The 26,526-nt window shown below is 39.8% G+C and overlaps 1 protein-coding gene across 2 annotated transcripts in view; it reads left to right on the top strand.

Annotated features, from left to right (window-relative positions):
• Nucleotides 1–26,526, top strand: part of Nlk (nemo like kinase) — a 130,428-nt gene that overhangs the window by 64,212 nt on the left and 39,690 nt on the right. For both annotated transcript variants that reach the window (XR_001779914.1, NM_008702.3), the window contains exons 2-3: nucleotides 6,678–6,807; nucleotides 15,054–15,109. Coding sequence is in view for 1 of the 2 variants with exons in the window: in NM_008702.3 (NP_032728.3) it covers nucleotides 6,678–6,807; nucleotides 15,054–15,109 (186 nt within the window). In the remaining variant the exon portion in view is untranslated. The remainder of the gene's footprint in view (nucleotides 1–6,677; nucleotides 6,808–15,053; nucleotides 15,110–26,526) is intronic.

Genomic DNA, 26,526 nt, shown 5'->3' with positions numbered 1-26,526 from the left:
AGTTATAAAGTTGTCAACTAGATAATTAAACAGGCAAGAAGAGAACACTTGAGATACCACAGAAGTGTCTGTTTTCCACCAGGGACAATGCAGGGAAGAACTTAGATGTATTACAGTTTACAAACCCATGCAGTAGAAGTACTGCCATTTGAGGGAAAGATGTTAGTGTTGGTGTCTAGGGTGGAAGATGTAATGCAGTTAGTTATATAAGAGTCAAAAACTATACTAGCTGCTGCTATCAGAGGCTACCACCTCCCAGAGTGAAAGATGGTGCTGGATGCCTAGGAACACTTTTCTTCATTCTCTGGCCTTGCTGGCTCTCCTAGAGCCTCCCTGTTAGGACACCTGAGCCAGTGGACAAAGTGTAAGGTGCAGGGTTAGCCCTAACATTATAGAGCAGTGTGAAGCAGGATGGCCTTGATGCCAAGAGATAGTAACTGGCCCAGCCTTCCTGTTTCCCAATCCTAGAGAGCCTTTACAGTAGCCCTGACTGGCCTGGCACTGCAGTCCTGCTGCCTCAGCCTCCTAAGTGATGGGAAATCAGGTATGAGCCACGATGCTTGCCCGACTTCTTGTTGTTTGAGACTCAGGCTGTATCAGCTGACTGGGTAGCTGATGCTGGCTTTGAACTTTTAATGTTCTTGCTTCCACCTCAAGTGATAGAGCTGCAGGTAGGCCACTACTACCATCCTGGTAGAGAAGTCTGAAGGACTCTTGCAAGCCATAAGTTGGTTGGTTTTACTATCTATTAAAATACCATGTAATTTATTGTTTGATAACTATTCTTTGTATGGAGGGGAGTGTTTTCCCTGACATTGCTCTTTCTTTATATATGTTTAATGGTTCTAGAGCTTGAGCCTAGGGCCTCATACATCCCAGGAAAGTTGTCTACTACTTAGCTATAGCCCTAGTTTTTTTTCTTACTTTTTATTTTGAGATAAGTTTGTCTGTATGTGGTCTGTTATTTTGTGTTGAGGACTGACTTATCATGTGCCTGTGCCACACTCTTCTGGTGAGATATCCCCAGCCCTCTTTGTTTGTAAAGTTACACTTTGTATAAATCTGCCACATTCATAGAACTTTTTTGTGTACTACTTTCTGTCTTTATAAACCTAATATACGGGCTGGAGAGATGGCTCAGCGGTTAAGAGCATTGACTGCTCTTCTGAAGATCCTGAGTTCAAATCCCAGCAACCACATGGTGGTTCACAACCATCTGTAATGAAATCTGGTGCCCTCTTCTGGTGTGTCTGAAAACAGCTACAGTGTACTTACATATAATAAATAAATCTTAAAAAAAAAAAACCTAATATACTATAAAAATTGCCATGTCTTTTAATGGTTTTTGTTTTTTTTTCTTTGTTTATTTGGATTTTTCATTCCAAAATGTTCTTAAACACCTAACTTTAGGAAGCCATCCATGGGATTAAAAGCAAGTGTGTGTGTGAGTGATTTATTTATTTTTATCTATATGAATACACTGTAGCTGTCTTCAGACACTGCAGAAGAGGGCATCAGATTCTATTACAGATGGTTGTGAGCCACCATGTGGTTGCTGGGATTTGAACTCAGGACCTCTGGAAGAGCAGACAGTGCTCTCAATCACTGAGCCATCTCTCCACAGCTCCACAAGTGTGTTTTTGTGTGACACACTTTGATTTTAATTGCCTGTTGTGACCCTTCTTGCCCACAGGTATTGAAATGCACACTAGAGTTATGAATTATTTTCCACTATGGCTTTGCCAGCACCTTTCCTTCATTGCAACTGGTTTCCTGCCCATGTAATATTCATAGGTTTGTTTCTAAGAGAGGACAGTGACTAAGGGTCCATGAAAACTTCTTAGAGTGGCCTGGATCATATTTACCCTCTGACATAAAGAGATTCCTGTTGAAAAGTCAGGGTGACTACTTTTTTGCAGGCAAGACAGACTCCTCACAAAGACATTTGACAGTGACTGCACGTAAAACATATGCAATAAGGGTGGAACTAATTTATGATCTTAAAAACAATTGAATATTCTTCAGACCACAGGAATTAGTGTAAAATGGTTCTTAGTTATAGTTTAACTTACCCAGCATTATTGACTGGAGACTGAAGTGTTATGGGCAAGCTAGATGGATCAGCAGGTGAAGGCTTTGTTGCCTGAAGACCTGGGTTTGACACCCAGATCCACACAGTGGAAGGAAAGACCTGACTCCTGCAAGGTGTCCTCCACTTCCACATATGTTGCAGTTTGCTGTGTTTGTTTTACGTTTTTTAAGATCTTACTAGTAATACTACTTGAATATAATGACCTGCCTATTTCTTATCTTGGGTGTTTCACTATAGATCAGAGTGGCCCAGTACCATTTACTTAAACACAGAATTACAGGATATTTGAGTTCACATTTAACTCTTTCATTTAAAAGTAGATGTCTGCTTTTTCTAATCAATAATATCTAGAATATGTGTGTGTGGTGGTGGATGAACATTTTCACTGCCTTGGCCTAGATATCATAAAAGGTCTCTTTCCCTTGTAGTATAATTGACAATTTAAGTGATTGTTCCACATCTTTTCATAACAGGAAAGAGGCTGTTTTTTAGAAATGGAGCTAACTCAGATTCCAGTGATCTAAGTAAGGAGAGCATGAAGCCTTTTTTGTTGTTGAGAGGTGCAGAAAGCTGAGACGGGTTTACTCTCACACTAACACAGCTCTGTGCGTTACCACAGAGTGTACAAACGCACCTGTTGGGATTCTGATTAAGAAGAACAGTGGGACATAAGAATAAATCTTGACTTGTTATGCTTCTTGTGTCCCTGAACATATAACAAGTATTAAAGTGAAACATGCACATTCTAGATTTGTCAAACTTTGCCTCAGACTTGCCTATTTTCTCAAGTTGACTTAATCCAGCTCTATATAAAAATAACCTAAATAATCAAAATGAATGTGAAAGCAGTAATCTAAATGTTTAGAGTTACGTAAAGAGATTCGGTTGCAGGAATGTGAGCTGTGTTGGTGCAGTTGACAGACTAATTGTGAATGTAGCAAAACCTAGCCAATTGGTGATGACAGTGTAGCATGAATAGAATCAGAAAGACTTTATTTTGTTAATCCAAGTTGAACCACTTTCATTATACATTATTTGATATGAGTGGCTAAAAACCTGTATCAGAAAGATTAAGAGTGCCAGATAAAAAAAAGGTTCTTCACATAAAAATCAATGAGGAGCATAAGTTTGCTGGAGATTCCTGCCAACCAGTTTAGTGGTATTTTAAGCAACAGCTTTTACGTGTTTTTACTGGTTTAACAATGTTTTAGGTGGCACTTTGGTGTCCAGGAAAGTATTTCCAGGGATAAGCTTCATCTTGGTTCCTTCCAGCTTTTGTGTTTGTGTCTGACTGAAGCAGATGTGTGACAATTTCCAGGTTCCCTGGAGTAAGAATACTTTATTTTAAAGTGACCACTGCAGATCTAAAAAGCCTCCTGCTTTGTGGTTGTATTCTTTTGACAAACTCTAAAAAATGGCTTGTGGGTTCTTCTGCCATCTTAAAAATATTTGAACTTGTGCCCTAGTGCAGAAAAGGGTTGATATGATTTGGACAGATACAAAGAATGGTTCTTTCTTACAGCGTTTTAGGTTTTATCAGGGTACTTGAAAGATCAAGTATTGAATTTATGATATAGCTCCATTGATAGAGTTCTTGCCTAGCATGCACAAAACCATGAGTTCGACTCCTCAGTATTACATAAGCCAGGTTGATGGCATACACCTGTACTCAGAAAGTAGCGGACCAGAAATTCTAGGTCGTCTTCCACTACTTAGCAAGTTGCAGGTGGGCAGGAAAGTATCTCCAGGGTTAAGACGCATCTTTTGTATTTGCCTGTGATTGAAGTAGCTGTGCGGCAGTGGCCAGGTTCCTTGGATTAAGAATACTTTATTTCAAAGTGACCCTGGGCTAAATAAGAGGAAAGAAGGAGAGAGGGAGAAAAGTAAGAAATGAATGAATAAGTGCATCAAATATTAATTTAAAACTTAGGAAGTTCTACATGTTAATATAGCAGAAATGCTTTTAGGAAGGCAACCAAGTGCACCATGTATGACTTCTAGCATTTAGCAGGGAATATACCTGACCACTTTGTGAATTATAGTTCTAAAAATGGCTCCCCCCCCCCCCGCCCCCAAAGTCCCTACGTTGTTCTTCCACAGTTGTCTGTTCCACAGTTGCCTGTGTTTTGCTGTATTGGTTCTTCTGAAGGGAAGCTTCTGCTACATCAAGTTAAGAAAACAAACTCAACATGGCATGAATCCTGCACTGCCATTCACATTAGTCAGAGTTAAATTGTTACCAGCCACAGGCTTGACTGACTTCTTCATGAATAATAGAGTTAAATGCTGCTTTGTGAATTTTATCTTAAAATTTACATAAGACACAGTACCAGAGAGCAGCTTGCTTACCACAATGGACAATGGGATGGCCAGTAGTAAAACAAGTCGGGCTAGGAAGAAGAACTATATGAAACCCTTGCTATTTATTTCTAAGTATTTACTGGATTGGGCTGCTGAAGATACTAAAACTATCAAAGTAGTATTTGGCAGCCATCATAATAGCAATTGACTTACGTAAAAATAATCATTGCCTGCCAAAAATTAATGTCTAATGAGAAATAGGAGCTTTGCAGCGACTGGAGGTATTACCTCATGCCTCCTAACACGCCTTCCGAAGGCAAGCCTTCGCCCGAAGTGTATAATCCGACTCTAAAGGGAAAACACCAGAGAAAGACACATTGAGGGACAATGTACAAAGTGGCTGACCTGTATTCTTCAGACGTGGCAGCAGCACAAAGGCATAAGTAACTGTTCTAGCCTAAAAGAGCCTCAACAGACTCAAATACAAAGTTTAATCCAGCATTTTCTTTCCCTTTTACTTATTGCCATTTTCATCTTGTACTGTATTGAGCTAGGGGAAGGGGCTTTCAGTGACTAGTCTGACTGTAACTTACACTTGGCTTCTTCTGACTTTCATACTTTATATGGATTTTAAGTGGTGGTGCAGATTTTGCTTATTATCTCTTGTGCAGTGATCTCTAATATCAATCCCTGGACTAATTTAGCTATACGTAAAGCTATTGAAAACTCAGGCTAGAGACATAGCTTAGTGGAAGGGCTCCTGTTCGGCATGCACAGGACTCCCGGTTTGATCTTTAGGACTGAAAGACAAAAACAGCTTTTGTGTGGTGCACATCAGTCATCCCAGCATTCAGGGCCCTGAGGCAGAAGGATCACTGCCAGGCTGACCTACATCATGAGATGCTATTTAGAAAAAAAGAAACTAAAAACAGATAATGCTTGTTTTGCCAAATTTTCAGTCGCCAGAATCAAGAGCAATACTCTTGTTCACAAATATGTGTATGCATCCTTGAAAGTCTCATGAACACTTAGTAGGGTCACTAAGATAAAGGTGTCAGGTGTGACACTTAAGACAAGTAGAAACAGGGATGCTTCATTTTCAGGAAGGCAGAATTTGGTGGGCATTTGATTTTTATATAAACAGGATAAGAAAGTGAGTGATTATAGTTAATTGGATAATCATGTAATTGTACCCAAGATTATGATTGGCTATGAGTCCCATATATGGTTTCTAGTGCTGTATCTGCTAGTGAGAGGAACTCTCAGTCCTGTTCTTTAAAATATAATTAGTAACTTAGATAAAGGACCTGATGGTACACGGGTCTCAGTTTTAAGTGACCCAAGTCTAAGAGAGGTGATGAGAGCAAGAACTAACAGTGATCAGCAGGATTCTACCTTGGGTGAGCAGGGCCAGACATCAGCTGCCAAATAGCCAGTTAATGACTTAAAGCATTTGGTTTCATCGGTTTAGATGGACTCGTCAGGAATTTCAAAGAACTGTTTTAAAAATGAGGAAATACAGTTCGGGAACTTGGTGGCGCGGGTGCTTAGGAGACGGAGATGAAAAGGAGCGCGAGCTGTGACGGGGCTGTAACCACGAGGACAGCAAGAGCTTGGAAGCAAAGAGCACCACTATTGAGGACCTGAAGGATCCCCAAGCTAACACTGGGACTTCAGAGACAGGGAACATCACTGTAGTAACTACAAATGTATGAGAGAGCAGTTTGTGTAAACCGTATTCCAATAACTCTTCAATGTTGAAAATGGTTCTGAAAATAAAACAGGACAGGATTTTTATTGACCATGTTGTCCTATGCTATTGCTTCCCCCAGTCTTGACAACAGCTTTATTGCTGACATTCCTATCTCACTCAGGTGGATCCTTTAGAGTATTGGTAGATATGTATGTGAGAGAGGGAGGGAGAAGGGAGGGGAAGGGAGAGAGAATATATTAGCTCTTTGAGGTGGGGTGTCCCTCAAACTCACCATCCTCCTGCCTCGGCCTCATATTAAATGCTAGGATTACAAACAAGTATCACCAAATTTGGCTTCAGATAAGGTTTTCTTTAAGAACATGGCAGATGAGTTGGGTGGTTAGACATTCTCTTCGTATGGACTCTTGTCATCTTGAACACTGAAGCCTAAACTTAACATCATTATGTGGATTTGATATTGAGTGGTTTAAGATACAAAATATTTGTCATGATCTCTGAAACATTGGAGACTAAGGTTTAGAATTGATTTCTCTTTTTCCCTTCCTTTCCCCCCAAATATTGCTTCTTTAGGTCAGTAACAGATCCAAGAGATGGAAAGAGAGTAGCACTCAAAAAGATGCCCAACGTCTTCCAGAATCTGGTCTCTTGCAAAAGAGTCTTCCGGGAATTGAAGATGTTGTGTTTTTTTAAACATGATAATGTAAGTGAAATTGGTGTTTGGGGGAAACTATTTTCTAGACCTACTTCACTGACTTGTTTAAGAGCAACCGAGAGTTTTGGGGGCATGGAATAATTCAGCTATAGTTTATGCCAAGCTCTGAAAAACAGCAGCATGTCTTTCTTTGCTGAAGGGGTCACAGCAGATTCTATGTTATGTTCCTTCCTTGGTTTGCTTTCTTTTTATAGATTCTCTTTATGCCTCTTAGGCGTCATACATTTTCACTATTGAGATCAATAGTCTACAACTTCACAGTGTATTAATCACTTCAGAGTACAGTATTGTAAAATTTGACTTGGAAGTTTAGAAATTAATTACACTCTACAGTTACATGATTTACACATAATTAGACCCCAAATTAGAAAACATCACACACGTTAACTTCCAGGCCAGCTTGGAATTGCAGGGTGTATTCTATTTGTTGTTGATTTTGTTTTTTGAGATAGAGTGGCTCTATGTAGTCCTGGCTGTCCTGGAACTCAGACTCATAGAGATCCTCTGCTTCTGCCTCCAAGTGCTCCCCACACCTGGCTTGGGATGTCTTTTTGATTACAAGAATTTAGGCTACTAAGTTTACACCCCCACTCTCAGAAAGGAACATTATTTGTGGGGAAAATAGTTTAGAAAGAAACCATAGCCGAGACTGAACAAATTAGACCCTTCCTGTGAATGAACCCTGAATAGATTTAAGTGAGTCATAGATTTATAAACTAACAAATTAATATTAAATGAAGCAAAGCAAATGTTGGTATTTAGTTGAGGAATAATTCCAATATTCAGCATAAAAATAAAGCATAATTGAACATGAGTAATTTAAGTTAAGGAATCATTGGCCCTTGGTTTTAAGTGTAATGTTTAGGTTAGGATGTAGGAAAAACGATTTCTCATATAAAGACGGGATAGTCCTGAAGGGTAAGTTAGAGCTAGTCTGCTTACAGCTGTTTAAAGATACAGAGACTCATAGGAAAAGGGGCTAATTTACTTTGAAAGAACACATCTCAGCTAACCCTGAGTTACCTGGCAGACTCACGGAAAATTTACTTGGAGTTAGCATTGAACTGTTTTGTTTCCATGTGAAAAGAACTGCCTCACTCTTCACATGGTACTTAACTCTATCAAAAAAGATTTCTTGTATGTCTGCGTACTTGATTACACAGAAACCTTAATAACATCAGCCAAACTCCCATTCTCACTTTAAGAAAGAAATTTGCTTGAGTTTATTTGGTTAAACTAAGACTATCATACACATTGTCTGGCTCACTGGAAGCTACTTGGCTTGACATGTTTTGTTTGACTTGCTGATTATCCTTCCTGAAATCCCTCCTCTCCCCTGCTTTCTTTCAAGATAGGATCTCACTCTAGAATAAGATAGCCTCACACTCACGACAATCCTCCTGCCTCATCCTCTGAGGGCTAGAATTACAGACATGAATTACATTTTTTAAAACTTTTTCAAAAAGTGTTGCTGGGCTAGATAGCAGTCTATAGCTCATGGTAGAGCACTTGCCCACGGGTGCAAGCAAGGCCCTGAATCCAGTTCCCAGCACTGGGGAAGTACTTCCTTTTGTCCCTCAAAACTGTTTAGACTGATGTGTATTTGAGTAAGTTTTAAAATACCATTCAAGTTGCTGGTTTTAACTTTATAAATTGAGATTCCTAGATTTTGGAAATGTAAGTTAGAATGATGTCTAATACTCACTAAGTTCCTTATTTCCTAACTTAGCCCGGGACCATCCCAGCATCAGAGAACAAAACTGCTGTACAATATCCCTTTCCAGTGAAAGTATCTATGGTAAAGAAACATTTATTTCAAAGGAGACTTCAGAAGTTCACTTACTGAAGATCTGACTTTTAAAAAACAAACAACTGTGGTATCACAAGCTGTTGTTTGTCTTAGCTCACATGCTGTAAAGTCATTAACTTCAAGAGATGTCACATGCCAAAGTGAGCAGTGCAAGAAAGGAAGCCGACTCCCGAAAGCCACACCAGTTGAAACAGCCAGTTCTGATGGGGCTTGCAAGAGGCAGCTGCAAGCAGAGCTGGGTGTGCCCTGCGCTCTTGACAGTTTCTAGTGATATGCCTTTAGTTTGGGGAGGGTTTAAGTTTTCTTGTTTGCAAAATGGTCATGATAAAAGCAGAAATAACAGTCTTTGAATGTGATGAAAATTGAATTTTTTCATAATACAGACAAGTAGACACAAACTCTTTTTGGAGCTCCTAAGCTCTCTTAGAAAAGTGCCTGTGACTTATGTAGAAATATTTGAAGTAAGGTATGAAGATGGAGAGATAGCACTGGCTTCTTTATATGTAACCAGCTTCTCCATTGCTTCAGATCTATCTCCAAAGCATCTCAGGACCAGCATACTTGGTATATGTAGAATGCCAGTCTTTTTCAGAGGCAGCTGATATTTGATGTAGCTAAGCCACAATTGGTCCTGAGGGAAAAACGCAGTAGCAGGTCACATGGGGGATCCAAAAGCTGGGTACAGGAGGCAAAGGCAGGTAAATCTCTGTTGAATTCAAGGCCAGCCTAGTCTAACAGACCAGCCATTGCTCTATGTAGTGGAGACCTGTTTCAAACAAACAAACAAACAAACTCAAAAGACTGTCATTTTTTGAAGGGAGTAAAACCAGCTGTTTTATGCATACTGTTTATGTGTGTCAGGAAATGCTAGATGCTCATGTACACTAATTCATTTATTTCATAAACCTCTTGCAAAATAAAACTGTTAATTCCACTTTACAGAGAAACTTATAGAATTACTTATGAATTAGTTATTTCAATGATCAGAGTGAAAAATCTTACCTGGCTCCAGACTCCATTTTCCCTAATTCCGCAAACATTTGTTGTATGTATCCTGTGTGCCTAGGCTACATTAGCTTTGGAGTTTGTCTCTACCTTCAGATAATGTAATGAATTTCTTAGCCTGATCAGTAGTGTGATGAGGTGGCATGGGAGGCTTGCCTGTGCTCACTCGCTTCAGTGTTTCGATGAAGGACAGTCCATGGTGCCTACACAGACAGTAGTGCTGGACAGCCAAACGTTGAAGAGTCATAGATCTTACTTCAGACTTAGAAATTGGAATCTTTAGGGTTGAGATCCAGGTATCAATAAATTTTATAGTTTATGAATGGAGATGAATGGAGATAGCCACTTACCATATTATTAAGGAAAAGTGAAAACTTGTGATAGGCTTAACAAACTCAATAATACTTCACCTTAAGACCTCTCCTTTACACGATACATTAAATTGATTGAAGTGAGTCATAGACTCAACTATGAAAAGTTAAATAACACAATCTTTAGAGTAAATTAGCAGGAAAGTATCTTTGACTTTGAGATAAGTGGTCACTACTAAAGCTAAATGTATTATCCTAACACCCCTTATAAGACAGACAGATACATACATCTAGCAAAAGACTCATGTAAGAATAGGAATGACATCTTAACTTATAATAGCTGGATACTGAAAGTTACATGATGAAATATTCCTTTCATACAAAGGAGTATCCCATAGCAGTAAAACAAATGAACTGTAACTCACTTAGCAACATGAGTAAACCTCACAGGCATCTGTGAATAAAGGAGACTGGACCAGCAGACAGGGTGGCTAAGCCTGCAGTGAAGCCTCCCAGCTTGACTTCAGCCCCTGGGACCCACATGATGGGAGAGGATTGAGTCCCATAGGCTGGCCTGACGCTACGCATGCCATTGGCATAAACATCAAATAAATAAATGAAAGTATACAGTTTTTTATTGTCTTTTGGGGGGAGAGGAGGGGCAGTGTTTGCTTTGTTTTGTTTCCTGGAACTCTCTCTAGGACCAGGCTAACCTTGAACTCAGATCCATGTCTCTGTCTCTGCCTCTGTCTCCTGAGTGCTGGGATTAAAGGTGTGTGCCACCAATGCCCTGCTTGGTTTGTTTGTTTGTTTGTTTGTTTGTTTTCTTATACAGGGTCTTATTATGTAGCTCTGGCTGGCCTGGAGTAAGTAACCAGGATGAGCCTTGAATTTACAAAGATCTGCCTGTTTGTTCCTGAGTTTCACCACACCTGGCTACTTCTCACTTTTTGAGATTTTGGGGTGTGTGTATGTAGGAGGGTACTTGGATTCCATCCAGGGCATCTTTACAAGTGCCTTTCTGTTTGCCTCAAAAGGCTAAGCTTTATTTGATTTCCCCAAATAATTGTGGGGTCAAGAGAAACTCCCATCTGTTTAAATGAAAGAGTTACACATGAAGCTTTGTGTTTGAACTCTCTAGTGTTCCATCTCACTTGCTCATTTACATTGCTTTGAGATCCTTGGCCTTTTCTGCCTGTCTGAGTACTGCTTTTCTCTGCACTAAGGTTAAACAAAACAACAAGCAAGAGTTTAAACCAGTCAGTAGCCAGATGGTGTAGGCCACTATCTGAGGTACTTGTGGCTTTTCTGGTGGGGGCCTCATCAGAATGGAATAAGGAAGCCTCATTCTTCTGAAAATAGGGCTGCCACTTCCCACTAGATAACCTCTAATTAGCTCAGATGGATTTGAAGTGTAAAGGAGCTTTGCCTAATAGACACTGTCATTTTTTGCATGTGTTTTCTCCCAATGTAGAATGTATCTTGCTCAGGTACAGAGTTGAGAGCCTAAAAGATATCTAGTAACAGAATGTGACTCCTAATCACCTTCCTCAAGCTTCAGACATTCATGTTAATTTTTTATTGTGTGTGCCACAAGTAGGAAAGTTGTACAAATTTGCTACACTGGCTGATTTAAGATTTTAAAATATGTAAAAATGAGGTAATTGTTTCCACATGATGAAAATTTTCTTTGTGAAGAAACTGAAAAATATTTTCTGCTGAAAAAAATTCTCACTATAAGCATTTTAATTTAAAAGGAAATATACATAATTCTTCTAGAAACATCCAAACAATAAATCCCTCTGTGTTTAACTGGCTTCAACTTGAGGGAAGGCTTTTTCATTAAAGAAAGTTATAATTGAAAACCACTTTTTGTTTGTTTGTTGTTTGTTTGTTTGTTTGTTTTGTCTAACAGGGTTTCTCTGTATAGCCCTAGCTGGTTTAGAACCAGATCTCAAACTCAGAGATCTTCCTGCCTCTGTCTCCCAGGTGCTGGGATTAAAGGTATATACCACCCCTGCCTGGCTTGAAAACAAATTTTTAGAGACCAGGTCTCACTATGCAGACCTGACTGGCCTTGAACTCTTGCATAAACCATGCTTTTGCAAACTCACAGAGATCCAGCTGCTTCTGCCTCCCAAATTTTGGGATTAAAGGTGTATGCCACCTACCTGGCAACAAATCTTGATTTAAAATTTTAAAATGGCATTGGAGAGATGACCCCGCTGTTCTTCTAGAGGACTCAGATTCAACTCCCAACAGTCACATGGCAGCTCACAACTGTCTATAACTCCATTTTCAATCTGACATCCTCACAGAGACATGTATGCAAGCAAAACACTAATACACATAAAAACAAATCATCTAAAAAAAAAAAGGTAAAACATGATTGAAAAAGGAGAGCCTTTAAAGTGAACAAGGTTTCTTGCACAAGTAAATTGTAAAAAGAAAAAAGGGGAATGGAAGAGAAATCTTGTAGTAAAATTTAAAGTGATAGAGACATTAGTCAATCATAATTTATAAGTCATTGTTTGAGGTTTTTGTTTTGTTTTCTGATTGTGTGTGTGTGTATAAGAGAATGTAAGACAGGGTCTCACAGATAGACATGGTGGCAAACATCTTTAATACTAGCACCCCAGAGGCAAAGGTGGTAGATCTCTTTTGAGTTCAAGGCCAGCATATAGAAACCAGATCTCAGAAAACAAAAAACAAAAACAACCAGTGTTTCACACCATTGTCCAAACTGACCTGATACTTGATTTGTAATTCAGTCCCCACACTAGCACATGGCAGTCCTCTTTTAGCCTCTCAAGTACTAGAAATAAAAACATGAGCTTTCACACCCAGATGTGGTATGGATCTTTTTATAGCACCTGCTTTAGACAATATACCTTTTTATTTAAGTAAGAAAATTAGGGGGAGGGAACTGGAGAGATGGCTCAGTTGTTAAGACCACTGACTGCCCCCTTCCTAAAGTTCTGAGTTCAATTCCCAGCAGCCACATGGTAGGTTACAGCCATCTATAATGGGAGCTGTTATCTTCTTTTTTGGCATTCGGGTGTGCATGCAGATAGAGCACTTGTACATAAAACAAAGAGAGGAAGCAAGGAAATTGGCTGGGTAGTGGTTGCACAAGCCTTTAGTCCCAACATTCAGGAGTCGGGCAGTCAAAGCTCTTGAGTTCCAGGACAGCTGAGGCTCCACAGAGAAAACGCTGTCTCAAAAACCAAAGAAAAACAAAAAAAGAAAGAAAGAAAGAAAGAAAGAAAGAAAGAGAAAAAGAAAGTTGTGAGATTGAGGACTAGATATTTGATAGTGCTGAAACGAGATTATGGGGTTATCAAGATGGCTCAGTAGGTAAAAGGCTCTGTCTGCCAGGTGATGATGTCAGTCCATTCCCTGTGATCCACATGGTAGAAGGATGGACCCAACTTCTGAACGGTCCCTCTGACTTCTCCATGCACACTGTGCCTCTTGTCAACTCATACAATACATACATTTTTAAATGTTTAAAAAATAAGCAGTTAGCCGGGCGGTAGTGATGCATGCCTTTAATCCCAGCACTTGGGAGGCAGAGGCAGGCGGATTTCTGAGTTCAAGGCCAGCCTGGTCTACAAAGTGAGTTCCAAGACAGCCAGGGCTACACAGAGAAACCCTGTCTCGGAAAGAAAAAAAAGCAGTAGATATAAATTAAACAGATATTTAAATTTTTTTCACAAGGGTGAAGCTTATGCATAAGCCCTTAGATTCCATCCCCATCATGGTAATAAGGAAATAGCTAAGTAAAAACTGAACAGTCAAGATTTTACATCCTGCAATTATTATTTTTTTTTGTAATTTTTATTTGAAAGAAATACTAACATAGAGCTGATGCTTCAAATGTAGAGGTTGCAGACTTTCCAAGTGAGATGGCCGTGAATTCCGTAACTAAGGCTGGGTTCTGACCACATGGATAGTCTTCTTTTACCTGCTTTATAATATTCAAACCCTCTACAAAAGAACATATTTCTTAAGAACTATGATAAACCTGGTGCGGTAGCATGTACCTGTTAGCCCCAGCACTCAGGAAAACAGAGGCAGGCAGATCTCTGCATGGCAGATTCCAGGCCACCTAGGGCTGCACACTGAGGCCGGGTGTGTGTGTGTCTGCATGTGTGTGTATGCGGGAGCGGTAGAAAGTTTGTACTTGTGGCACACTGTTTCTTGCTCATCTCTTCTTAGTCCTTTGAGCCCAATAGTTCTCCTTATCAAACTAGGTGTGACATCATAACCAGGACTCAGGGCATAACTAAGGAGCTGTAAGAGCAGACTGCGTTATTTTCTACTGCTTTCAAATGTGCTGGAGTTTCAGATGCACAAATGGCTGCTTCCTACTCCAGTAACTTCTTTCCTTGTACTTTGAATAAAATCCATCATATCTTACATAACTCGAGAAGATCGTGCCTGCTATGTTTTCTGCCTTCCTCTTGGACTTTTTACCACTCTGCTTTCTGACCCACTGTGCTCCATAACTGAGTACCTCTGTTTCTACAAGCTGCCCCCATACTGCTGCATTGTCTGCTCCGCAGCTGACCAACTCCTAACCAGCCTTCCAGTGTTAGAGTAGCATTACTTCTAGGAAGTGTTTTCTCTCCCTCCGCCCTCCTTGGATTTGTCCTGCATAGCAGTAGAGGGCATGGTTCTGTACTGTGCAAGTGCTTGTTTCATACATCCCTCTCCTCCAGTCATGAAAGCAGGGCACTGCTTTGTATGCCCTGGTTATGCCCTGGTGTCTGGAGGTGGAACGTGTGTAGTCAACGTTTGCTAGCAGAGGAGCAGTGGAATGGAAGCTGGAGATGTTGCTCTAAAAGCCACTGTGACATTCCTTTCCCACCACTCTCCTGAGCAGTGCTTGGTTATGTGTGATGCAACCCATTTCAGCTTAGCTAGAACCTCTCTCAGGTAGAAAGTTGATGAAACCATCTCAAGGATTATTATATCTTAAGGATATAAGCCTTAAGTCATTAGTTAACAGCATTTACTTGCATTTGTGTCAAACTTGGTTTTCTCTTTCAGTCTCTAAATTTGACTTTGTGTCTTTATTTATTTTTTTTTTTTCTTTTTCTCAGGTACTCTCTGCCCTTGACATACTCCAACCTCCACACATTGACTATTTTGAAGAAATGTATCCTAACCAGGGAATGTGAAAGAAGGGGACATTTAAAATTATTGTTGTTTAGCCTGCTCTTTACTACCTTCTGGGGGCTCATGTCATGAATTACATTGTCTCATTCTTGCAAGCGTGGTTGAGTACCTGAAAACCAGGTAATTTTGAAATCCCAAGTATGTTCTGGAGCTCATTGTTACTGTTATCAGATGTTGTGTGGTGATGCAGATGGATATCTGGGCAGACTGTATTTAGTCTCCATGTAGTTTTATGCAGTACATGATCACTATCCCTTTATGCAGATAACCAAAGAAGCAGCTATGTTGTACAGGATCCCCATGGAATGGGTGGCTTTGCTATATCCAGCAAACCGTCTGTCAAGAGGATAATCTTGTCCTTGCTTTTGGTACTTAGGATGGGGTGAAGTTAAATGTGTTCCATGAGAAAAAGTGGTGGTAATGGTAGTGGTAGGAGCTATTACTTATTTAGATGTCAAACACACTAAGTTCTTTATACATATTTATTTAATTCTTAAAAATAAACTGCTATATGAGGTAGTATATTTATTCTCATTTTATAGATGAGAAAATTGAGACACAAAAGGTAAGAAGCTTGACTGAGATCATAGAGTAGAAAGAGTTGGGATTGATGTTTAATTCAGTTTGACTTGAAAGCATCATGTTCTCAACTCCTGCCTATATGAACCTCCCCATTTCGCTAATCTTGTCTGAAGATTGTTTACTTGTATACAGAGTAATAATGAACGGTAAAATAGTACCTGTAGCAGCTTCTGAGACTGCACGAAGAAAAGTGAGGTACAGATAAGGCTGTCTGACAGTCATAGTCAGGCCATTACAGTCTCCATTCCGCAGTTAACCCAGTGAAGTTCACCATAAAGATGAGGAATAATTGGGTGACACTCTGACTATATGGTTTATTAAAAGTGAGGGGGTTTTGTGGATATTTTAGGCCTATTACACAAAAAGAAAACCAATTGTCTGTTACTCTTCTGATTCAACACTAAAAAATGAAAATCTCCCCTCTTGACACTAGTTACAATAACTAGTCTATAATTCTATCATAGACAGTTGTCTTTGTTAATTTCCTTAGAAAGGGAACAATGAAGTGTTTCCCAAGGAGGAAAGAGCAGTATAGCTGGCTTGGGCATGAGGACACCTTATAAGTTACAGAACTGGCAGGAGTCCACACAGCTAGGGAGTTTCAGTATGATAAACCAAACTCCTGAGTGCTATAATCCTTGGTGAAATTTCAATCCATTAATCATTTATGAAATTGATGCTTTCCTGCAGTGTGACTTGGTACCTTAGCAGTACACACTCTAAAGAGAGGACTGTGTGTTGTCTAGCTCCTAGTTGATAAGAGAATCTTTGTCTACCTGATACTTTGGGTCAAACTATGCCTTATTTTGCAAAAGCATAAAATTGGCCCAGTGTGGTAACACACATTTATAATCTCAGCACTGAGGAGGCTGGGACAGGATCTTGAGTTAAAGGTCAGCCTGGACCATATCATGAATTCAAAGCCAGCCTAAGATAGATGGATAGATGAAGGAAGGGATGGAGGGAGGGAAGAAGGAAGGGAGGGAGCGAACGAGCGAAGGAGGGAAGGAGGGCAGACAGAAAGAGAGGGAGGAAGGGAAAAAGAAAACTTGCCTAAGTGTCTGAATAGAGTTAGCAAAGTGCTTTCTCACGTCAATTTGTTGCTCAGGCAAAGGCATTTATTACTGCTTCCTGAAGATGGTCTAGAGAATCGAGGTGCCAGTGGGAGTGAGCAGTGCTTCTTTCATTCTGCAGAAACTCCCTGTTATGCTCGGCCAGGAGCTACTTCTTTAACCTTATAGTTGCTGAGAAGAAAATCCATATATTACGAGGCATTTTTGTCGGCCAGAAGTATCATTCCTACCTCTTTGGAAATGAAGTCGTTGAAACCAGACATTTATATCAGAATGTCCTTTTTTAGATTCATATTTTGCTATATTATTTTTTGTATCACAGGTTCCCAAGATTCAGGGTTGGTGAATTCCCTGGAAGAACTCAGAGGACTCAGGAAAGCTGTTATTCTAATGCTTACAGTTTATTATAACAAAAGATGACAGATTCAGATTAGCAAAGGAGAAGGCTTATCAGGCAGGTGTAGGGTTCCAATTGTGCTCTTTCAGTAGAACTATGAGTTGTCCCAGCTACAGTGTATAACAACACAGGCAAGTCATACCAACTAGGGAAGCCCCTGTTCCATGGTATTCAGAGACTGTATTGTGGGTCAGTTACATAGTATGGAGCCACCCATATACCCGACTTTCATCTCCAACCTTCTTTCTCTCCCTTGCTAGAGGGCAAAAGGATACAGCATAACCCAAAGCCTCAGGCATACAATAACAGGTGCTTGCCAGGAATCACACTGTAAGCATACACGCAATGTGCCTTAGACAAAACCCTCAAGGATACAAGGATACAGTGGTATCAGACAGGTACTCCAGTAGCTCAGAGGAAATTTCACTTGGAATCCAGGATACTAAAGATTGGTGTTGTGGAGCAGCTGACAGATGAGAGGGCAGGCAATGCTGTGGTTGCATGTGTGTGCTCCGCTCTTTCAGTATTCTAAAATGAGAGTCTGCTTTTTGTTTTTCTGTAATACAAATGAATTTGTCATGACCTAAGGGAAAATTTTTTTCTCTAGTTTCTCTTCAGTTGGATAATAAGAAAAATTATATAAGAAAAATACAGATATATTAAAGATTAACAAGGTCTTAAATTACCATGTAATTTGAATATATTACTTACCTATGCCATCAACCCTGTCTATGGACTCTTAGAAACAGGTACACTCATTATTAAATGTGGTTTTAGACAGTAGGCTGTTTTCTCTTTCGGAGGATTGCTACGACATTATGGATTTTAGAGTAGGTACTATTTTGGCTTTTAAATACAGTTGGCCCTCTTCTGTTAGTATGTTCAAAAACTAAAATCCAACAGACCCACACATGGAAATCTTCATGATAAATAGTTCATCAATAATGAGTATGTACATATTCCTTTCCTTATTTTAACTAAATATCACGACAGCTATTTGCATAATGCTTATGTTATATTAGTTATATCATCTAGAAATGACTTAGTGAGAGAACCTGGCAATACAGACCAGTGCTTTGAACATTATTTGTCTAGCGTGGGCAAGGAAGATCTGTGTAGATTACACACAGCATGTATTTGAGGGATGTTGGCATCTGATGAGGGGCCTGGAACAAGCTCATGCAGATACTGAGGGCACACACTGTATGTGGTCATGGCATAGTGCTATTAGAAACTGGTTTTGAGGTCTCCTTGAGACTTGTTTTAGACAAGTTCTAAATATATAGCTGGATGTAATGGACTTGTTTGTTTGGGGATATTTAATTGAAGACATCCATATTTAGAGTCAATCAGTCTCTCTCTCCCGCTTCTCTCCCTCTCCCCCCCTCTCTGCCTCACCCCCCTGCCCTCACCAGTATCTATGTATACACTTACTCATGTATTGCCCATGTTGTGAGGAGAAAGGTAATCTTCCACTGTACATACTTTTACCACATGGTTATACTTTTTCTAAGTGAAAATGGCGATGTTGTGTTACATAATTTTAATACACAAACATCATAAAACCAAAAGTTCGGGGATTAGAGACAAGGTTCAGCAGTTGAGAGCACTTACTCCTCTTTCAGAGGACCTGAGTTCAGATTCCAGTACATACGTTGAATGACTCGCAACAGTCTGTCTCCAAGGGGATCCAGTTCAAAGCCAGCCTTCACTACATGTGACCCTGTCTCAAATCTTCTACTGTCTTTCCACCAAAGCCCTAGTTAAATTGTTTTAGAATTCTAGAAAATCTGAGTTTTACAAGCATTTTTATGTAATCAAATGTACAGGATCAATATATAGCTTTTGTGCAGTTAACTATTTGTTTCTCCAGACAGACTGAAGCTAATAAATGATTATATTGGTGCCTTATAGGAATTTTGCTTAGATTTTTTACATAGTATGCATCTTGAGATTATTTCTTCAAGCAGCTAAAAATAGCTCAGTATGTAGATTACCAATTGTCTACACACCTGCCTGTAGAAGGCAACAGATGCAGAAGTAGGAAGTTCCACTATAACTTCAGCGTTACTTTATTTTACATTTGTCTACTGTATGAAGTGGGCACGAGTACACGCATGCCACAGTGCACAGGTGAGAGGATAGAAAGAATGTGCAGCATCCATTCTCTCTTCCAACTCAGGTCGTCAGGCTTGGCAGCAGTGCCTTTACCCACAGGGCTGTTTCACCAGCACCACAGCTTTGAACAGAAAGTATCAGTTTGGGAAGTATATTATTTGACTTTATTAAGGATTATGTATTTTACTAAACTAACAAGTTATCTTTGAATGGATTATGGTTTCTGTTTTGTACTTCTGCTTCTATTAGGAAATCTGTAGGAAAATAGTTTCCACCTTAATAACATTTAGCTACTAAAATTAAACCCAGAGAAATAGTTCTAATTGTTTGACCAAGAACCAGTATTTTCTTCAGCTAGGATTCTGCACTCTATGCATTAAGGGCCCTTAAAAGTGCCGGATGCTTACTGGATTGTAAGTAAATAAACACTAATTTGTTTTGGGAAAGGCTTGTTTTTAGCTTGAGATATAATCTTAATGTTTTGTGCAGAAGAGTCCACATACTGGCTTTTGGACATTAGGCTTGGGTATTGCGGGAGTGTTTAATGATAGGGGTTTCAACCCCTTGAAACCTCTAAGAGATAGCTCTGTAGCCTTTGCAGAGTCCAGGAGCCAGTGCAGAGAAGAACCCACACATGTAGTCCACAGGTAATCGCACTCTTCTACACATCAACAGTGTAGAATGGATTAGAAGTCCACCCTGGGAGTTTTAAAGAGACACAACACATTTAAGTTTTTGTTTTGTTTGTTTGTTTTTGTTTTTCCAGACAGGGTTTCTCTGTATAGCCCTAGTTGTCCTGGAACTCACTCTGTAGACCAGGCTGGCCTCAACTCAGAAATCTGTTTGCCTCTGCCTCCCAAGTGCTGGGATTAAATGCATGTGCCACCACTGCCAGGCTAGAATTTCTTGTGTTCTGCAAGAATATGCATTATTAACCCTTATTTGTAGGATTTTTTTTGGGGGGGGGGGGGCTGTTTTATCAGCCCTGAGTTCCTGTCACTTAGAACAGTGCCTGACATAATAGGTACAAAATAAACATTTTAAGTGATTTAAAAAAAAAAATCTCTGTCCTATGGATTTTGTGATCTAGTGTAAAATTTAATCGTAAAAATGATGATTATAATATAAGTTGAAAAGTATTAGATTTACAAACAGAGACTGGGACTGATAATGCATGCCTATAATTCCAGCACCTGGGAGGCAAAGGAGCAAGGATTAGGTTCAAGGCCAACCTGAGTTACTTGCTGTCTTGAGAAACAAACAGGTATAGTGAGGACACAAGATTTGATGATCACTGGTTCTATTTTAATTTTAAAGGCTGAATTACTTAAAGAGCATTTGTTGATTTTAATACAAAAGCTCTTGCTTAGTGTCACCAAGCATGGCCCTTTACCTCTGAAGCATTAGACAGAAGTAGAGGCAACCATAAGAAGAATATAGCAGAACAACCAAGGACTAGCCAGAGTCCCACTTAGTGATCATTTCATCTGTGTCTGCTCTGTCTCATTTATTCACTCACCAAAGAACTGTTGTCTGTATGACTTTAAACGAATTTCTGTGAATACAGACTTTCAAAAGAAGTTTGATGAGTCCTGAACATTTTATTCCTATCTTCACTTTAAGATGAAGAAACTCAGATCTGGAGAGATGGGTCAGTTGTTAAGAGCACTGGCTGTTCTTGCAGAGGACCAGGTTTGATCCCCAGCATCTGCATGGCAACTCAGAACTGTGCTAACTCCAGCTCCATCCGCTCCAGTGTCCTCTTCTGGCCTTTCCAGGCACCAGGCACACATGTGGTATGCAGGCAAAACATTCATATGCATAAATTTTAAAATTAAAAAGGAAGAAATAAAATAGCTAATGGATATGGTAGGATGTGCCAGGAGAATATAGACAAGTGATGTTACAGTTTAAAAGGCAGGGAGGGGAGTTGGCATGGCTTCACACAGGAAAAACAAACGTTTCAGATCTTCATCAAAGGATAGGAAGAATTTAGACAAGTGGCATTGAAGAGGGTGGATATTCCAGGGGAGCAGCAGAACAAACTGTAGTCTTTGTTTGGCTAGAGATTAGCATGCTACTTGTTAGCTGTTCCGAGCTGGGCCTAGGTTGAATGTTTCCAGGTTATTAGCCTCCTTCTAAATCACAGATAGTAAGGGTTCACACAGATGTGCAAACAGGGCAAGATAACTTTGCTTGGAGCACAGAGATAGTACATATTAGAAAGGGATACACTGTTAAGATGGACAGCTGGCCACATGCAGGTGAATTCTTGAGGGCCACAGCAGATGGTTCCCTTTTCATGGGGCCTATAAGAAGGAGAGTTTGGTTGCTAAGGGGTGTAGTTTGGGTGGTTCTTTATTTTGATAGATTAATTAGGGACACAGTTTGCCTTACAGTGCATGCACCCAAAACTAATGAAGGCCAGATAAGCCTTTCCATTCTTTATGCCCACATACATTGAAAATATACCTGAATAGAAATTGTCCAAATTTGATTGTTGTTAGGGACAGAGATGCTTACATGATTGTTCAGAGGGGTGTGTCTATGCAGCCCAGTTCAGGAGTCTGAGAGTTCTGATGTAACTGGGTGCATTGTTTGGAATGGGGGTTGTAGGCATAGTCAGATAAAAGGTTCAGATTGGAAGAGGGAGGAGGCTTATGACCAAAACCAAACATGCTCCCTGGTTACTAAGCCTATGCCTGCCTTCCTCATATCTGTTGTGTTGAGAGTAAAATCAATTTATTTGGCAGCTTGTAGACTAATAATTTTCATCTTTTACTCTGAATGTATTAAGAGATCATTGAAAAATCTCAGCTTTTTGTAAATGAAAACTATAGTATAATAAAATGTTGCCAGTGTAGATAGAGGCTCTTTAAAAGCAACAACAACTATTTTTAGGTGGTTAGGTATTGAGACAGATCTCCTGTAGCCCAGGCTGGCCTCAGACATGCTTTGTGGTTAAGGATAGGATGACCTTGAGAGATTTTCATCCCACTGCCTCCACCTCTCAGTTGCTGAGATACAAGCATGCTCTCCCACTTTGTAGTTCTGAAATCAAACCTAAGACTTCTTGGATTTTTTGTTTTGTTTTTTTGTTTTTGTTTTTGTGGGTTTTCGAGACAGGGTTTCTCTGTGTAGCCGTGGCTGTCCTGGAACTCACTTTGTAGACCAGGCTGGCCTTGAACTCAGAAATCCGCCTGCCTCTGCCTCCCGAGTGCCAGGATTAAAGGCGTGCGCCACCATGCCCAGCCTAAGACTTCTTGTAAGTGAGACAAACATTCTGCTTAGCTACATCTATAGCTCTTAAAATTGTTATATTCGTTTAAAAAAGCAAATCTCTTCCAAAGTCTTTGTGGCTTCTGTTGATTGGTTTTTTGAGGTAGGGTCTCAGTCTAGCTCAGGTTTTTCTATAACCAGGCTGGCCTCAAATTCGTGTTTTTTGGCTCTCAGTCTCTGGATTTTTATGCAAATGTGTTTGTTTTTGATGGTTGCTATTGGTGATCATCAGGCTCCACCTTCTTCATTTGACAGATACAGCTGGCTTTTCTCTTTCCCAATGCCTTCTGTGAAGGCTGAAGTTTGAAGTAATGCCTTTTTGTTTAGGATGCTCTTCTTGTTTTATTTGTTTTTTGAGGCAGGCTTGTATACCTCAGGCTAGCCTTAAAATCCTGATCCTCCTACCTCCACCTCCCAAATGATGACATTACAGGTTTGCACTGCCACATCCCGTTTTATGCAGTGCTAGAGACTGATCCAGGGCCTTGTACAAGCTGAGCAAGCACTCTAGCAATTGGGCACAGCCTCGGGCCTTTGTTTTTTAATCATTTCTTTTTAATGTGTGTGTGTGTGTGTGTGTGTGTGTGTCTCTACATGAGGTCAGATGTGTCCAATCCCACTGGAGCTGGAGTTACAGGCAGTAGTAAGCCATCTGCTGAGGGTACTGGAAGCTGAATTTCAGTTCTGTGCAAGAGCAGTATGCGTTCTTATCCAATGAGCCATCTCTCCAGCCCCCTTGATTTTTAAGTCAGTTTTAAGTTGAAATTGAAGTAGTTTTAATTTGTGACATTCTATACAATAAATTAGTTTGCTTTAAAAGGAAAAGAAATTTGCCATTTGAACACTTACACAGAATGACCTTTTATTCCATTGATTTCTATGGAGAAGCTCAGGCTGCTTCAGGAAAGGTCAGTGGTTCTCATTGAAGCACACCAATTCCTCTCTGCTTGCAAAGTCGCCGTGCTTTTTGTTGCAGGGCTGATGATGAGATTTAGAGCTGACCGTTTGTTAAAAGAGAACATAGCTTGCTTGCTCTGGCACATTGCTGTTTCGCTTGTCTTCAGAAAGCATTGTTTGAAATTGACAATATCCACAAACCAGAGTCTCTTGTCCATGTACTTAGTGCTTTCAATTTCATTTCAGTTGAATTCTAGGTTGAAATTTTCTTCTCTGTGGACTTGATTTGAAAAGGAGGGGGAAAGTAAAGAATGAAAATTCATAAAGTCTTGTATTTATGGTTGGAATTTTCCTTCAGCTAAGTATGGCAGGAGTTTAGAATTCATATTTGAAATGGATTAGAGCATGTTTTAACTGTTGTTCTTTTATAAGAGAATCTTGCTGAGGGAGTTTGGTAAACTATAGTGTGCAAGGATTTACTGTGTCCTTTGGAAAAGTCACATCATCACATTGAGATAAAGACTATTTAAAGGAACTTGAACCAGGCCAGATAACTTTATTTTGATCCCCAGAACCAACCCCCATAGCAGAAAAGTTGTCCTCTGACTTCTGTAGGCAAGCTGTGGTGTGTGCATGCATATATAGACACACACTCTTACTCTTGATCAATCCATAAATGACTTTTAAAAATATTTAAAACCAGATTCAGTCCTGGGATTGATAGCATATGGTAGCCAGAGGCTGGCAGATCTGTATGAGTTTGGAGAAAGGCCATTTTTTGGATGAGGAATTCTCATTATGTATCCCAGGCTGGCCTCAAACATGACCTTTTTTCTGCCTAAGCCTCCTCACTTCTGGGAATGTACCACATGACTGCTATACTTGGTTTAAGATGAAGATTCTTTTAAAAGAAAGAGAAAAATAATTGTAAAACTTCTAAATGTGACGCCTACTTAATATTTAATATTCTAAGATCTCTCTTTTATAATTTGGCTTATGTTGATTACTGTGCAGTGTAAATTGGTAATAGATTGATCCATTTCCATTATTTTAAATTGGTAAATAAACTGGGGATTGTGGCACACACCTTTAGTCCCAGCACATGAGAGGCCGGGGCAGGTGGATCTCTGAGTTCGAGGCCAGCCTGGTCTACAGAGTGAGTTCCAGGACAGCCAGGGCTACACAGAGAAACCCTGTCTAGAAAAACAAAACAAGAACAACAACAAATCTGTAAAAAGTGATTAGGACTCAAGTTAGCTTTTCAGGCCTTTCTGTTCACCTCTATTCTACAGAAAATAATTTGATACAATGGGTTCTCCATTTCTCAATCCAGTTAAGTCAGTTAAAGGCACTGATTTTATTCTATAAAAGTATATAGCGTCAATAGTTCATTGCATGTAGAGCATTGTGTTCCTCAGTAGCCAGCTTGTTCTACTTTTGAATTCTAGATAAATAATGAGCATTTAACTCAATAGGTATTTTTAATACTGGAACTCAATTGTGTCACCCTAACTGGCCTGGAAATCAATATGTAGACCAGACTGGCTTCAGACTCAGAGATCCACCTGCTACTGCCTCCCAAATGATTAAAGGCATGTTCCACCATGCCCAGCTAGGTAATTTTTATGTGACAGTATCACAATCTTTCTTATGTGCTCAACTGAATCTGACTGTTTCAGTGAATGGCCCGATTAAAGTGCCTACTTAGCCATGGGATTTTTTTTTTTTTTTTTTTTGGATGTGTTAGCATAACATCTTTACAGTGTAGAGGAGGCATTTTTAATAGTTTACAAACTCACATGTTTCTCACTCTCTGAATGTTATAATAAATTGTTTTATTCACTTTTTGGATTTTGTTTGTTTTCATTAATTCTCTATGTGCGGTGGTAAGTGTGAAAGTCAGGAGTCAACATCAGGTGTTTTTCTCAGTTGCGCTCCAAAATAAAATAGTTTTATTTTGCTTTCTTGTTGTTTTGTTTGTTTGTTTGTTTGTTTGTTTGTTTGAGACAGAATTAATCAGTGTAACAGCCCTGGCTTTGTAGACCAGGCTGCCTTGAACTCCAAAGATTCTCCTGCTTCTGTCTCCTGAGTGCTGGGATCAAAGAGGTGTGCACCACCAGTGACTCTCCTCCAAGTTTTTAAAGGCCTGGTCTCTCACTGAATCTAGAACTCATGGGCTAAGCTGGACCTGACTAACCAGCAAGTCCCAGGGAGTCTCCTGTCTGTGCCTCCCTAACACTGATATTACAGCATGCCACTGTGTCCAGCTTTTCTCTGTCTGGTGGGATTGAACTCTGGTCCTTATGTTTACCACTCCCTCCCTGTCCTGAATCAGTTTTTTTTTTTCTCTTTATTCTACAGTGAGTTGGCAGACAAACATAGGAATATGAAAATTATCTTTCATTTCCTATTTCCATATTTTGGTTTTAGTTTGGGGATTTGGGGGTTTGGTGTTTTTTTCTTTTTTCTTTCTTTTTTTGGTTTTGATTTTGTTTTTTGGTTGGTTGTGTTTTGTTTTGTTTTGTTTTGTTTGATACAGGGTCTTGCTATGTATAGGCCAGGCTTGCCTTGAACTCATGGCAGTCCCTCCGTTCTTACCTCCCAAATATATACACCTTCATGCCTGGCCAGAATATTCTGATATTAGTCTTTCCAGCCACATGGTTCCCTTCCTTGTGAATACAAAGACTTGGTGGCTCCTCCAATAAGTGTTCATGGTATTGACCATTGTTCTAGGTTTATTTCAAAATCCTTATGATTGGTTCAGAATTCTGCTAGCCTGAAGTCAAAGAAGGGAAATCTGCAGTGACAGAAGCTATGACATTCTGAAGTTGACTCCTAGGCTTGAATATTTTCTTTGTATCTTACTGCTTATGTGACCTTGAACATGTTTCATAATCTCATGGTGCCTCAGTTTCTTCATTATGAAATTTAAATAATAGTGGTGCCTGCCTTGTTATTTCAAAGACTGAGATGAGCCAGATGGGCAGGAGAACATTTGTAATGGTGGTCAGGGAAGGCCTCATAGAGATAGAACTCAGCGACACTCTA

Source organism: Mus musculus, chromosome 11 (assembly GCF_000001635.26).
Source record: "Mus musculus strain C57BL/6J chromosome 11, GRCm38.p6 C57BL/6J".
In the NCBI taxonomy this organism is placed as follows: Eukaryota; Metazoa; Chordata; class Mammalia; order Rodentia; family Muridae; genus Mus; species Mus musculus.
Note: the sequence above shows the minus strand (reverse complement) of the source record. Positions and strands in the feature narration are given on the sequence as shown.